The 16,429-nt window shown below is 36.4% G+C and overlaps 1 protein-coding gene across 4 annotated transcripts in view; it reads right to left on the reverse strand.

The window, feature by feature from the left end:
• APOOL (apolipoprotein O like) overlaps positions 1 to 16,429 on the reverse strand; it is an 84,531-nt gene that overhangs the window by 29,874 nt on the left and 38,228 nt on the right. For 2 of the 4 annotated variants that reach the window (XM_033103628.1, XM_033103709.1), the window contains exon 2: positions 238 to 342. In XM_033103628.1, the coding sequence (XP_032959519.1) occupies positions 238 to 342 (105 nt within the window). Of the gene's footprint in view, positions 1 to 237; positions 343 to 9,974; positions 10,022 to 13,977; positions 14,033 to 16,429 lie in introns of those variants that run through there. The other 2 variants (XM_033103717.1, XM_033103547.1) reach the window with 2 other exon arrangements.

A 16,429-nucleotide genomic window follows, 5' to 3' on the forward strand; every position in this document is an offset into this window, starting at 1 on the left:
ATTAAGAAAAATCGCCAATCGTTTTCATTGGATATGGATTTTAGATGTTTGGGTTAAATACAATATACAGTTTTATTTTGAGACACCTTATAACTATTTTTCTCAACTTATAAAATGTGCGTAACAAATACGTCAAAAACATTTTGATGAACAGAGGTAACAACAACAAAAAAAACTCACAGCTTTTGCATCACATTTATGTTATAAAAAATCCACAAACATTTGTAGACAACTTACCTGCTCTGGTTTCACTAGCTGCTTTTTGGATTTCTCTTCTTTGGCTGCACGCACACTCATAGAGGCACACATCAGACCCGCAGGCATGCTTGTCAGCTTTCCCATCTGAGAAAGATGTATCACAAATACATATTTTAATTGAAAAACTCTCCATCCTCCATTTGCTGAAAAATTTGGGGGCCTCTCAAGAACACTATGGGTTTCATTTAAACTTATTAAAACTCAAGCATTCCAAATTACTTCTTCAATCATTTTTAGGATATAATTCCTAAAATTCTCTTCTCATACTATATGTAGAGTAGTATTTTTACCAATTAATTAACTACCGATTTCATATGGAATATAGCAATATAATAATTACTAGGAAGAAGTGAATATAAAATTTGAGGGATGAAGTGGGATAGATCATGGTATTCACTCAGTCCACAAATACTGATTGAGCAACTACTATGTGCCAGACCCTGGTCTCAGTGCTTAGGATACACCAGAGAACAAAGCAAAGAATCTTGCTCTCATGGAACTGACATTCTAGTGGAGCAGAGACAGACAATAAATACAATAAATAAATTATATGGTATATTACAAATTGATCAATACAATGGGAAAAGTAAAGGAAGGAGTGATTTGAAGTACTGGGTGACTTAGGTTGCATCTTAAAATACAATTTTATTTATATTATTTATTAAAATAATTTCCTTCCATTACAAATTCTTTGCCCCTAACTTTCCCAATGCATTCCTCTTTTGACTGTTTCATTCTTAGTCTAATGCCAAAAATGACCTTTGTTTTGGATATAATTTGATTTGAAATAAAAATACAGGAAAATCACTGGCTCTAAGAACAAAGTGTTCTAGTGTTTATTCAGGTATCAAAATAATTCCCAAAGATTATCCATTCAATAGGTCAAATAAACAGTTTTCCAAGGAACAAATATTTTAAGAGTTTGATTCTATAGAAGGGAAAGGAGGTTTGCTGAAATCAACAAACGACACCCAGAGGAAAGAGGTCTCTTTGGCTTACACACAAGTGTAATTGTGCAAGAACTGGAAGAAACATGGGCCAAATCTAAATGTTCTCTGAGAGAAGTGCCTGTATTTCATTTTTGACACATTTAATATTTTCTGAGCAGATTAGGGAGAGCTACAGGAACAAACTAAGCAATTTCCTGCTAAAACTAGGCATCACTCTGATTTAGATTAAGATTCTAAAAATACAGAGTAAAATTAAGACTCAACACTAATCCAAGAGTTTGTTCACTGTTTTCCCCGCTTCAAGCCTCCCTCTAGTATGTCAGCATCACAAAATGATTTATCTAGGCCTGCCTTCCCAAAAGACATCACTTTTCATTTCTTATCCTCAGTTGGTATTCACTAATGAAATAACAATATTTCCACTCCATACCTTTGCAAGGTATCAATAAAAAAAACAACATATGAAAACTGATGCCAGCAAGGATGCTCTCCCACATACATGGGAAATTTTGTTAATAAAGCTCTGTAGTGATTATGTGAAAGATGTCAATTGTTACAAGATTTAAAAGCTATTTATAAACCACCTGATTAGACCATACTCTCTAGGTATAAGAAAAACACTTTTAAAATATGCTAATAATTGAAAAATTTTCAACAACCTAATGTTCTCAGAGTGCAATTATCTTACTTCACATATTGCAATAACAAATATAGACTATAAAATAAATTCGTAGGTATTGCTTGACAATTATGATCTAGTGCTCCAGAGTCTGGATTGATGAACTGCACTAACGTCTAAAAAGTTAGTATTACTTGAAAAATGCCTAAGTATCTTCACTATATTTTCTACTCAGTAGGGCAGGGTCTATCCACCTTGACCCTTTCGATGAGGCAGTGTGGCATAACGGGGAAAAAACAAACAAAAAACAACAGCAAAAAAACACACATTGGTTTAGGAGTTGTACAGACCTGGTTTTGAATTCCAGTTGTGGACTGTACTGTCTAAATCCTGGCAAGTTACTTAAGCCGTTAGAGTTAGGCTGCCCAATATGGTAACTACTAGCAACATACGGCTACTTAAATTTAAATTAATTATAGTAAATAAAATTTAAAACTTAGTTATTTATTTACACTAGCCCCATTTCAAGTGTTCAACAGCATATTTCAGAGCACAGATATATAATAATCCCATCTTTAAAGAAAGTTCTACTGGACAGTGCTAACTTAGAGTCTCAGCCCACATATCTGAAAAAAATGGAAATGTCTTCTTTTTTATGATTATCATGAGGATTGAATATTTAATGAAAATGGCTTGCATTCGGCAAATGGGCAATTAATTTTAGTTCCCCATTCCTTCTGATTGCTGAATAAAGATGTTAAGCAGCTATACTTACTCCCCATTTTTCATCTCACATGTATTTTATGTTAATTAGGCTCTAGTAAGAACTATAATAACAATAAAGAATATCATACTTAGTGCCTCTAAACACAAAAGGCCAAGATTTTGATCAAAAGAAAACAGGCAGTTTAGCACCCTCAGGCCTGTTCAAAACACAGGTTATACTGATGAAGAAGGCATCACCATCCAAAGAGAGGCAGCTGACTGTACACAACACTGAAAATTTAGAATAGGGATGAGCAAACTGCAGCTCTGGGCTAAATCTGTTCTGGACGCTGAGCTAAATATATATATATCTATATATATCTATATATACATATATAGATATATATAGATATATATAGATATATAGATATATAGATATATATATAGAGATAGATATATATATATAGATATATATATAGATATATAGATATATTTTAAGTATTTAAAGATTTTACAAAACAAAAATAAACAAACAAAAAAGAATATGTGAACTCTGCATCCTGCAAAGTCTAACATAGAAGGTCTGACAATGAAGTTTGTGAACTTGTTGCAATGATGTTGCTAACCTTTTTTGATATCAGAGGGATTATTCATTATGAATTTGTACCAACTGGACAAACAGTTAACCAAGTTTACTATTTGGAAGTGATGAAAAGGCTGCATGAAAAAGTTAGAGGACCTGAACTTTTTGCCAAAAATTCATGGCTCTTGCACACGACAATGCACCAGCTCACATGGCGGCACTGTCTGTGAGGGAGGGTTTTTTTATTATTTTTTAAAATTTTATTGGGGAATATTGGGGAACAATGTGTTTTTCCAGGGCCCATCAGCTACAAGTTGTTGTCCTTCAATCTAGTTGTGGAGGGCGCAACTCAGCTCCAAGTTCAGTCACCGTTTTCAATCTTAGTTGCAGGCGGCACAGCCCACCATCCCATGCGGGAATTGAACTAGCAACCTTGTTGTTGAGAGCTCACACTCTAACCAACTGAGCTATCTGGCCGCCCCTCCGGAAGGTCAGCGGCAGCTTGTTGTCTTCAATCTAGTTGTGGAGGGCACAGCTCACTGGCCCATGTGGGAATCAAACGGGCAACCCTGTTTCAGAGATTGCACTCTAATCAACTGAGCCATCTGGCCGCCCTGTGAGGGAGTTTTTGGCCAGTAAACAAATAACTGTCTTGGAATACCCTCCCTACTCACCTGATCTGGACCCAATGACTTCCTTCTTTACCCAAAGATAAAGGAAATATTGAAAGGAAGACATTTGGATGACATTCAGGACATCAAGGGTAATACGATGACAGCTCTGATGGCCATTCCAGAAAAAGAGTTCCAAAACTGCTTTGAAGAGTGGACTAGGTGCTGGTGTCAGTGCATAGCTTCCAAAGGGGGAGTACTTCAAAGGTGACTGTAGTGATATTCAGCAACTAGGTATGTAGCACTTTTTCTATGATGAGTTTGTGAACATAATTGTCTGACTTCGTATGAGGTGAGGTGTGATCAAACAATACGGTGAATGTTTAAAAAAAAAGACATTATTACAGTAAAAGACACATTGACATCAATCCCTCTCAAAATACTCCTTCTCACTTTAAACACACTTATCCCATCGTTCTTGCCACTTTCTGAAGCAGTTCTGGAAGTCCTCTTTCGTGAGTATCTTTAGTTGTGCTGTTGTGGCTTCCCCAATGTCCTGAATCATTTTGACTTTGGGGTAGAGCCAGAAATCGCACAGTGCCAGATCCGGTGAATAAGGTGAATGAGGACACACCATAATGTTTTTATTTGACAGAAATTGCCATATACCAGAAGCGATGTTTTACACGGATCATTATCATGATGGAGAATGATTTATGACACACTTTAAAACACACCTTCTCTCAACCATAGCTCACACTCGACTGACTGCACCGAACAAACTGAAACTTGTCTCACACTTTTACTAAGGTTTGACATGCTGTTTCCCATATTAAAGATCCTTGCCTTTCTGTTGGATGACACACTCGGCAGAGCATACATCGTATTTTGTGATCACAACGGAAAGGCTCTATATCACACATTGCTTCTGGTACAGCAAGTTCTGTCAAATAAAAACATTATGGTGTGTCCTCATCCACCTTATTCACTGGATCTGGCACCGTGTGACTTCTGGCTCTTCCCCAAAGTCAAAATGACCATGAAAGGTAAACGCTTTGAATTGATTCAGGATATCAAGGCAGACACAACAGTGCAACTAAAAACACTTGACGAAAGAAGACTTCTAGAACTGCTTCAGAAAATGACAAGAATGATGGGACAAGTGTGTCTGAAGAGTGGGAAAGTATTTTGAGGGGGATTAATGGCAATGTGTCTTGTAGTATAATAATTTTTTTTTAATTTAAACATTCACCATATTTTATAATCGCACCTCCTATCTGCTGTCTTGCCCTTTACAGAAAAAAAAAACATGCCAACCCATGATTTAGAAAATCAAATAAGATATGTAAAAGTATCAGATTGGAGGGTATTATAAAAACTCACAGGCTCATAAGGCTGATAGTTAAACAGAATTCAAATTGAGCATAGATGATTATAGTTTTCGCAAGAAGGTAAAACCTTAAGTTAAAATTATTTGTAATTTCTAAATAATGACTTGTCAATTCAAAATTATAAATGACTTGTTTAAAATCAATGAGAGATAAAAACTAGCTTCCCCAAAAAGATAACAGGTTCTAGAACAGAATTCTATCATATATAGATTTACAAATAACAAGATTAAAGATGAGGATCAGGTAACTCCCCCATAAGACTCAACTCTTCCAAGTGCTTCTGTAATCAAAATATAGTTGATTGTCATTATCTGCAGTAGTCATATTCCATAAAATAGCCATGAACACTGATTTAGGGAATACTAAACCAGTGCTCCTAGGGAAAATATAGGGTTCACTTCTTATGAGCCTCTGGTTACATTTTCATCAACTGATCAATATTTAACTTTCTTTTACATGTGTTTCTGTTTAAGGACACCTTAGTTAATATATACTATTGATTCATTAACATTGAACTCACGGCCAAGAACACTATAAATCATGCATGAACAAAGTTTATCGAACATATATATTTTCTCCTTAAGGCATGTCACAGCTTTCCTGAACTTACAAACATTAGCTAGCACTTTTGTACTATGCATGGGAGCCATTTAAAATAGCAGTATCACCAAAAACAAAAACAAAAAGTGAAAAAAAACATAGCACTAATTAGACCACAAAAGGGGCACCTGTTCACAGTATGAGAGCTGAAACAATAAAGCAGAGCACTGACTTGCCCAACTTCACTTGAGAACATAAACATGAGTTTTCTTTTCTTTACTAACAGAATTGAAATTTAAAGTTCTCTTCTATGACAATTTTTGCTACCTATTTTGTAATAGAGTGCATATATTTATTATAGAGTAATCTAAAATCTGTCATAATAATTAGCTCTTTTTTAGGGATGTTATCACGTAGCAAAAGTTATTTTATTAAATCAAGAGTCCTGTGATAAGTATAGAACAAAATCAAAATTTTAAAAGTTAAACTCTAAAAACTAAAAGGAAAGTGAAATAAACAAACCATGTAGAGGCAATGATCCACAGGCAGGACTGAGGGTGAATTTATATCCAAGAAATTGACCGTCCATCCCTAATGGGCTATTCCAGGACTAACTGAGGGCGAATTTATAACCAAGAAATTGACTGTCTATCCCTAATGGGCTATTTTCAATGGGCAATGAGAATAGCAAAAACAACAAATATTAAAACTGTTTTAAATAATTACATTGTTGGTGGCAGTGTTGGCATTTTATTATTAAAGTGCTGCATGTATATTGTAGAATAAGACATTTAAATATACTGGTATTTTAAAGATTGGGATTTTCAGTAGGGGAGAAAGATGTGATATTGAAATGAAAGCAAAATCTTCTAGTTCTGAATTTGAATAAGAATTATCAGTTGATTACCCTGTATTACCATGATACAGAAAACACAGAAGACAGAGAAATGCATAAAAGACACCATGGGAATTCGATAAGGAAATTGAAGAATTCAGAAACTCTATAGGGCAAATATCATGACCTAGTTTCTTCAATAAATAAAGGAAGAGAGATAGAGGGAGAGACTTAAAGATTTAAAATCAATAAATTGCAATGTATAAATACTATATGGAACCAGAATAAAAAATGAACTTTAAAAAATTATGACACATTCAGTGATATTTTAACATTGACTAGATTTACTTGACATTAAGGACTTATTGTTAATTTATTTGTGATACGTTTTTAAAGAGTTCCAGTTTTTTTTAAAGCAATATATACTGATCTATACAGATGAAATCAATCTGGAATTTGCTTCAAAATAATCCAGGGGTTGGATAGAGATAAAACAAGATTGGCCAGGACTCAATAAATGTTGAAGTTGCATGATAGGCATATACTATATTATATTTTACATATTATGTTATGCTATATTATTATATTTGACATTTTTCTCTGTACTTTTATAAATGTTTGAAATTTTCCATAATAAAAAATTTAAAAAGACTCCTGTGAAACTTAGGATACATCCCCATTATAATCTTTCAACAGCATTTTTCATTAAAAATGAGGATCTAGGAATACTGATAAAAGGCAAGAGCAGAAGAAAGCATTCTAGTATTACCAAATTCAATATTCTCCTGCTAATCTATTGTCAAATACAAAAATTAAATAATTAGTATGCCTCTTGTTTACTCATTTTCTATTCTTTCATTCAATTAACACTGTTAAGTCTTACTGTACAATTACATTAGGTGCTGAGGTTACAAAGATGATTAACATATGATCCATGTCCTCAAAGAATCACAGTCTAATAGAGAATACAGTTATGTAATACAAAAATTGTCCAGAGTAATGAGCATTATAGTGCATGTAGATACAGAGTGCTATAGGGGCCACCAACCTAGACCAGGCCCTTATCTGTCTGGTAAGGCAGTAGAAAGAGGACAGACTTGAGAGGTAGGACTAAATTCAAATTCTAGCTGTACTACTTACTAGTGGTATTGCCTTGGGCAAGTGATTTGATTGCATATCAATTTCCATATATGTAATATTACCTATCTCACAGGGATGAGCACAGAAAAAGGGCTAACAGATGTTAACTACATATTACCATCACCGTCATCGTCATCATCAAACTCCTAACCAAAGGCCACCATTAAATTCTCATCTATTCCAACCAACTGTAATCACCACTGTCAAACCAAAATAATTCTTTTGTCATTCAGATTACTACCTTGCTCAAGTAAATAAGTTGGCCGCCTTTTTCCTAGCACTGTTTAACACCAATCTATATAAGTAGTCTTATTTCCCACGACTGCCCAACTGACACTTATCCTTAGCTTCCAATTGCAATTGCAGTTAATCTGCCACTGATATCAGTATTTTCTCCCCAAGTAGACTGTTAACTCCTTGGGAACACAGAAGCAATATATAATGTTGAGGAGATGAGATTAGTTCGTTGGCATTGATGAGACCCTCTGCTAGATACGTAAATGAAAACGTCAAACACGTGGGCCTGGGAAGTTCAGAAGTTTATAGTTGTATATTTTCTACCTTTGAAGCACCCACTGCATTTTGAATGTTAGTCTAAGTGGCAGCAAGTGCTGTAGCAGGCTAAAAGAACTGCATTGCTGCAGTAAAACACTGTCTTTCATGCTTCTTGTCACCGGTCAGTCCTGCATCATATCTTGGCTTCAGCAACTTCCAACTCACAATATTTGGCCTTTGACCAATACAGTTAAAAAAAAAAATGACTATGCTTTCTTCACTTCAAAGAAAAGGTAACCATATTTTTGACTCCTGCGGGGTAGGTACAAGCTGGCATAATGGAATATAGCTACGCAACAAGTAACCCATGCAAACAGCCAGACAGACCTTCAAATTCAGATTTGTAAGAAAATTCAATTGTCTTGCAGTATTGCAAGTGTAAACTGCTTTTAAATATTTGGCTCAAGAACTTAGTGAGTCTATTTCCAGCACCTAATGAGCTGTGACAAACTGAGATTAGTCATCAAAATTCAGTACAGCCATTAGAAGCTTAATGGAACTTTGCACGCTGCAGTGTCCTTTGATTTGTTCACTTGTAAAGGTCTGAGAGGCAATAATGATATAATGGAAAGAACACCAGGCTGTGAATTGGAAAAGCTGGGTTCTAGTCTAGGCTTTGCTAATAACTCACTATGTCACCTTTTATAAGTAAATTTCCTTTCCTATGTATTACATTGCCCATTTGTGAAAGGAACCTGCACCACAAAATGTTCAAAGTTCCTTCTAATTTTGACAATACATGATTCTAAAGTTCAGTGATAATTTCTGAGTGTATAATTTACTACAGATAACACATTCCCATTTAGTTTCTCTGAAAACCAGAAGGGAAATCACTAATAAACAATTATCTGTATTAAAATAATACTCTAGATGATATGGACAGAATCACACTTTTACCCACATTGGACATCTTGAATGTGGAGACCACAGAGGGAATGCCAAGAATTTAAAAGTAAAAGTCATTTAAACCCACATATATTAGGTTGGTGCAAAAGTAATTGCGGTTTAAAAGGTTAAAAATAATTGCAAAAACCGCAATTACTTTTGCACCAATCTAACAATTAAAAATTACTTCCTAGCTACATAAATGAAAGCTTCGTCCTAAAGACATTTTTGTAATAGAGATAGTGTCAGTATGCGTGAAGGAAAGGAAGCAATTCAAAGGATAGGAGAAATGGAGAATTCTTACTAAACACAATAAATGCAGTAAAAATAATAATTATAGTCTGATTAGCAACCTGTAAGTTTCAGTGTTCAGATCCAGTAACGCTGCTGACTTGGGCATCGGGACAATTGTGTATAGTTTTAGCTCTGTTCTTGAACAACTATGTAATTTCTGGTTAGTTATGCTACCTCTCTGGGCCAAAGTTTCCTTATTTTTAAAATGAAAGACCTTGAATAGATAATCTCTCAGGATCCTTAGAAGTGTCCAATATGGTAGATAGTATTCACATGTGCTATTTAAATTTATATATTTCAATTAATTAAAATAAAATTTAAAAGTCAGTTCTTTCATCCTCCTAACCACATTTCAAGGCCTAAACAGATACATGCGACTCTAGTGGTTAACATACTAGACAACACAGAAATAGATCATTTACGTCAGTGAAGAAAGTTTTATTGGACAGCATGCCTTAGAGCTCCAACCTTTATGTTTTTCTTATGATTGTATCTAAAATAAGATGAGATATATGCATTCCCATGTTTATCGCAGCATTATTCACAATAGCCAAGATGTGGAAACAACCCAAACACCCATCAATGAATGAATGATAAAAAATACATACATAATATGTTGTCACGCAGCAGCCTGTCTGTCCCCTCGTGCCTATCCCTAAAGAAAAAAGAGTCTGTGAGACTGTTCCTTTCAGTGACTTTGCTTCAGCTTTGTGCTTACACTTCATGGCTCTCTGTTTGGCCCCCAAAAGATGGTTGGTCAGCCAACGACAGGTAATATTCCCCACGGGGGGAACAACGTAAGCCAGGTGCAGCTGCGTGGGGACCAACAGGAGAACCCACGGGGTGGACAGAGGTAGGAATAGACCCCCACCTTCCCCTGTCTAAGGAGAGCTTCTGCCTATGTGGCTATATTCCTCCCCACAACCTGCTTGGGAAGTGAGTCAATGATGTGATAACAGCAGTTCTCCTTCCATTCTTATCAATAAGTTTCAGCATAAAGGATTTGTCCCTGGGGAGGCACATACCATAATTGTTAAGACATCATGGGACTTTTGATTCTGGCTGTTTGCATGCAAGGGTGATTGATTTGAATCAATTTTCTGGTATGATGTATGAGACTCACAGACCGCGGAGAAAACAATGCTACTTCCTTGTGTATCAATAAAAGCCAGAAGGTGGCCCGATTCGGGGCTCTCAGTCCTTTGAGGCTGGAAGACCCTTGGCCCCGTTTCATAACTTTCTTGATTTCTGTTTCTTTCTTAACCCTTCGCCACCCCTTCTCGTTCTCTCACTGCCCGTGTTGCACTGGACGCGACAATAATATAATGCATATATGGTGAAATATTATTCAGCTATGAGAAAGGAGAATAACCTACCATTTGCAACAACATGGATGGACCCTGAGCACATTATGCTAAGCGAGATAAGTCAAAGACAATTACTGTATGCTATCACTTATATGTGGAATCTAAAAAAGTAAAACCTTTAAAAATCAGAGAGTAAACTGGTGGTTACCAGCGGATGAAGGGGGATAAGAGTGATGGTGTTTTAGGATAAAAACTTGTAACAAGTAGTATACGTGTCATAGAGATCTAAACAGTATAATAAATACAGAAAACAATACTGCACTATAATTATGTAATGTGATAAATATTGTTACATTGGCAATCACATTACAATATATAAACATATCAAAGTAACAGGCTGAACACCTTAAACTTTCACAATGTTACATGTGAAATTTATTCAATAACAAGAACAGATTAAATTTTTACTTGATTTTTGCTTTCAAACATACCAATTTTAGCTCTATATCCATCTATTCAGGGCACCTATGTTGACCTGAAGACAGCAGAAGAGCTGGATGTTGTTTATGCCACTGCAGTGGAATATAATGGAATCACACTTTCAATAAAGTAAAGGGAAAATATGAAAATGAGAGATTTTATCCTTCTATAGGAATGGTTCTGAAAAACAGTCTAAACCTATATATCAGAGAATAGTCTCATAAAATCATAAAAGCAAACTTATCATATGCATTTTCTTTACATTTTCCCATTCTTTACACAAAGATTAGTCAAACACTATCCTAGGTACTAGGAATAAAAATATAAAAAAAGATATGCTCCTACCTCATCCAAACCCCATCTCTGGGGAAATTCAACATGACTTTTCTAGCCTTGTCTCTGTTCGCTGTTCTCCTTTAGGAATTCTTTGATATAGCTAAACTCAAGCGGTTGTCTTTCTCCACATCATTACCCTTAGGAATACCCTCTCTACTAAACTTCTGGCCATTCTACGGAACTACTAGATGTGGCACTCTTCATGTAGTCTTTCCTAACCCTCTAATTAGACTTGTTTTCTCACTCTGTTTTGAACCCCATAGATTCCATTTTCCTTGAGGACAATAACTGTATCGTAGCAGTGTTGTAGCCAATTTAACCAGCCTTGTATCAAGTACATAAGTTAGTATAAATTAATGACACAAGATCAGATCAAAGTAACCTATCTTTGAACAAATGTAAGTTGTAAGGTCTAAAATATGAAATAATCATATTTATCCATCCTTTAGATTTTTGTTAGGCTTACTTAAAAATCATCACCACTTTTCTAAAGTGTTGAATTTAGAGGTGGGGGTAACAATAAAATATTCAGGATAACCTCTCTATTTATATATCACATGTCATTCCATAGGTTAAAGTTGAAATAAGGCAGCTTTATGACTCAAACATGTCTCTCTCTAAAATTTCTTATGGTTTAAAACACAAGGCTTATGAAATACAACATGGTTAAATGTAGTAAGTCATCAAAAGTACAAATAAAACCAAAATCTATTAGAGATCATTTTGTTGATTTATTTGACACAAAAACTGTCAAATCACATATTTGCTTATTTTTCCCTCAGCCCTGAAATGATATTTTTATTAAAAATAAAAACAAGAAAAATGGCGGCGTGAGGTGAGACTCTGTAAAGCTCCCCTGGAATTTACAACTAATCGAACAACAATAACTCCACAAAGGACTCCCTGCACAGCAGACAGGCAAGACGAAGAGGCCCACTACTGAATTCACTGAAAGGTGGGCGAATCAAGCGAGCGGGGTAGAAGGGAAGGGAGACGTGCGGAGACGGAGCTGCGCGGGCGGGCGCAGGACACACACCTAGTTCAGTGTCCGAGCTCGCTGCTTCCCGGAACTACCGCAGCTGCGGGAGAGGGAAGAACTCGGACTGCTAGGGCTCCGCATATGGCCCACAGGGCTGAGGGGGCAGCATATAACACGGATGAACCCAATGTTCACGGCAGAGACCTTGGAGGAAAGACTGAGGGCAGAAGGCTGAAAACAGTGGTTTAAGCCCTCACTGCCAAGCAGAGAACGGAGCCTTAGGCACTGAGACTAGCCGGCCCTCCCTACCCTCCCACAGATCGCCCTGCCCCCACCTGCCCAGTAATAGAAGAGGAACACTAGCAGTGTCAGAATAAAAGAACAGAATATTTGATGTTCTGAGAACTGTGGACCACAGACACAGATTCGCAGCCCAACTAGTTCTGGCAAAGGGGAGGGAGCTGCGGAAGCAGGACCAGCTATGATGGTGGTCGCCGCCATTGCTCTGGGCCACCTCTCACAACTCACCCCGCCCCTGGCCCCACCTATCTGGGCAGATCCCTGCAGGAGTAAACAGAACAGCTGAAACATACGGGCTCTGAATCAGGTGCGGGAAGAGTTTTGGAACTTCAAAAGCTCTCCGCATACCCATACAGACACTGCGCCCTGTGACCCAAGCGAACTATTAACAGAGGAGAAGCCCATCTCCCAGGAAATCCCCCCATTGTGTAAGAAGCTGGAATAGTGCAGAGAAAACAAAGCACTACCGGGTGAGCGAAGAAAAAGGCTGCAGTCGGAGAGAAAATAAAATATTCTACCAACAAGTACTGAAAAACTAAAGAAAGACCTCTTCCTATCAACCTGATGCAGAAGTCACTCCTGCAGATGTCTAGGAAGAGAAAAAATAAATCAGTAATCGCCATGAATAACCAAGGCAGCAAGACAGCTCAGAAAGAAAGTGAAAAGTCTCCAGAAAATGAAGTTAAAGATATGGAAATATGTGACTTAAATGACAGAGAATTCAAGATTGCAGTTCTGAAAAAACTCAACGAGATCCAAGAAAACACAGAAAGGCAGTTTAATGATCTCAGAAACACAATCAAAGAACAACATGAGCATTTTACGAAAGACATTGAAATTTTAAAAAAGAACCAAACAGAATTTCTGGAAATTAAACACTTAATAGAAAAAGTTAAGAATGAAACAACCAGCTTAGGTGGCAGAGTTGCCCAGATGGAGGAAAGAATCAGTGACATCGAAGATAGAAACATGGAAATTACACAGCTGGAAGAAGAAAGAGACTTGAGACTTAAAAGAAATGAAAGACCTCTACAAGAACTTTCTGACTCCATCACAAACACCAATATAAGAATAATGGGTATACCAGAAGGAGAAGAAAGAGAGAAGGGAACAGAGAATATATTCAAACAAATTGTTGATGAGAACTTCCCAAACTGGTGGACAGCACTGGATCCTAAAATCCAAGAATCAAATAGAACACCTAATTACCTCAATCCCACAGGACATCTCCAAGGCACATTGTATTGAAGCTGTCTAAAATCAACGACACAGAAAGAATCCTCAAGGCAGCCAGGGAAAAGAAGACGGTCACCTACAAAGGAAAGCCCATTACATTATCATCAGATTTTTCAAACAGACACTCTACAAGCCAGGAGGGAGTGGAACCAAATATTCTAACTATTGAAAGAGAAAAACTGTGAGCCAAGAATAGTACATCCAGCAAACATATCCTTTAGATATGAAGGAGGAAGAAAGACCTTTCCAGACGTACAAAAGCTGAGGGAATTTTCTAATACACGACCTGCCCTACAAGAAATACTAAAGGAGGCTATTCGACCACCACCAACAGGGACAATTTGTGGCAACCGAAACATAAAAAGGGGGACAGTAAAGGCCTGAACCAGAATATGGGAATGGAGAAAGTAAGCGTGCTGAAGAAAATGGAATACTCTAAATATCAAACTTACTTTTACATAAACTTAAGGAGAACCACTCAAAAAAAAAATCCAGAACTGAAATATATAGTGTAATAAAAGAAGAAACAGAGGGAAATATCATAGAATACCACCACACAGAAATAATAGACAACAACAGAAAGGCAAAGAAACAATGGAGACACAGCCTTACCAAAAAACTAAAGATAGAATGACAGGAAATCCTCCCATATCAATAATCACCCAAAATGTAAATGGACTGAATTCACCAATAAAAAGGCACAGAGCAGCAGATTGGATCAAAAAAATTAAACCCAAACATATGCTGTCTCGAAGAGACACATCTCAGCTACAAGGACAAGCATAGACTCAAAGTGAAAGGGTGGAAATTGACACTCCAAGCAAATGGTACCCAGAGAACATCAGGTGTAGCCATAATGATATCAGATGAAACAGACTTCAGGGTGAAAAAGATAACAAGAGACAAAGATGGACATTTCATAATGATAAAGGGGACTATACAACAAGAAGACGTAACAGTCATCAATATTTACGCCCCAATCAGGGAGCACCGAAATATACCAAGCAACTGCTAAATGAACTAAAGGGAGAAATTGACCAAAACACAATTATATTAAGGGACTTAAATACATCATTGACAGCTATGGATACATCATACAAACAGAAAAAAAAAATAATAAAATAGCAGCCCTAACTGACACATTAGATGAAATGGACATAATTGACATATATAGAGCACTTCATCCTAAAACATCAGACTATACATTCTTTTCTAGTGTACATGGAACATTATCAAAGATAGACCATATATTGGTACATAAAATCAGACTCAGCAAATTTAAGAAGATTGAAATCATACCAAGCATATTCTCTGATCACAAGGCTTTGAAATCAGATATGAACTGCAAAAAGAAAGCAGGAAAAAACACAAATACATGGAGATTAAACAACATAATTTTAAAGCACGACTGGGTCAAAGAAGAAATTAGAGGAGAGATCAAAAGATACATAGAAACAAATGAGAATCAAAATACATCCTACCAAAATTTTTGGGATGCAGCCAAAGCAGTTTTAAGAGGGAAATTTAGTGTCATTACAGGCCTATCTCAAGAAACAAGAAAAATCCCAAATAAATAACCTCATGTTACACCTTAAAGAACTAGAAAAAGAAGAACAAGTGAAACCCAAGCTCAGAAGAAGAAAAGAAATAACAAAAATTAGAGCGAAACAAAATGAAATAGAGAACAAAAAGACACTAGAAAAAACTAATGTGACAAAGAGCTGGTTCTTTGAAAAGATTAACAAAACTGACAGACCCTTGGCTAGACTCACTAAGATAAAAAGAGAAAAAACGCTAATTAACAAAATCAGAAATGAAAAAGGGGAAGTTATCACGGACACCACAGAAATACAAAGGATCATTCAAGAATACTATGAAGGGCTATATGCCACCAAATTCAATAACCTAGAAGAAATGGACAAGTTCTTAGAAACCTATAGCCTTCCAAGGCTGAACCATGAAGAACTGGAAAATCTAAACAGACCGATCACCAGTAATGAAATTGAATCAGTCATCCATAACATCCCTAAAAGCAAAAGTCCGGGACCAGATCGCTTCACTAGTGAATTCTACCAAACCTTCAAAGAGGATCTAATACCGATCCTGCTCAAACTCTTCCAAAAAATTGAAGAAGAGACAGTACTCCCTAACTCATTTTATTAGGCCAACATTAACCTGATACCAAAACCTGGTAAGGACAGCACAAAAAAAGAAAACTACAGACCAATATGTCTGAAGAATACAGATGCAAAAATCCTATACAAAATTCTAGCTAATCTAATATAACAATGCATTAAAAAGATCACTCATCATGACCAAGTGCGGTTCATCCCCGGGGTACAAGGATGGTTCAACATCCGCAAATCCATCAATGTGATACATCACATAAACAAAATAAAGGACAAAAATCATATGATTATATCAA

Source organism: Rhinolophus ferrumequinum, chromosome X (assembly GCF_004115265.2).
Source record: "Rhinolophus ferrumequinum isolate MPI-CBG mRhiFer1 chromosome X, mRhiFer1_v1.p, whole genome shotgun sequence".
Taxonomy (NCBI): domain Eukaryota; kingdom Metazoa; phylum Chordata; class Mammalia; order Chiroptera; family Rhinolophidae; genus Rhinolophus; species Rhinolophus ferrumequinum.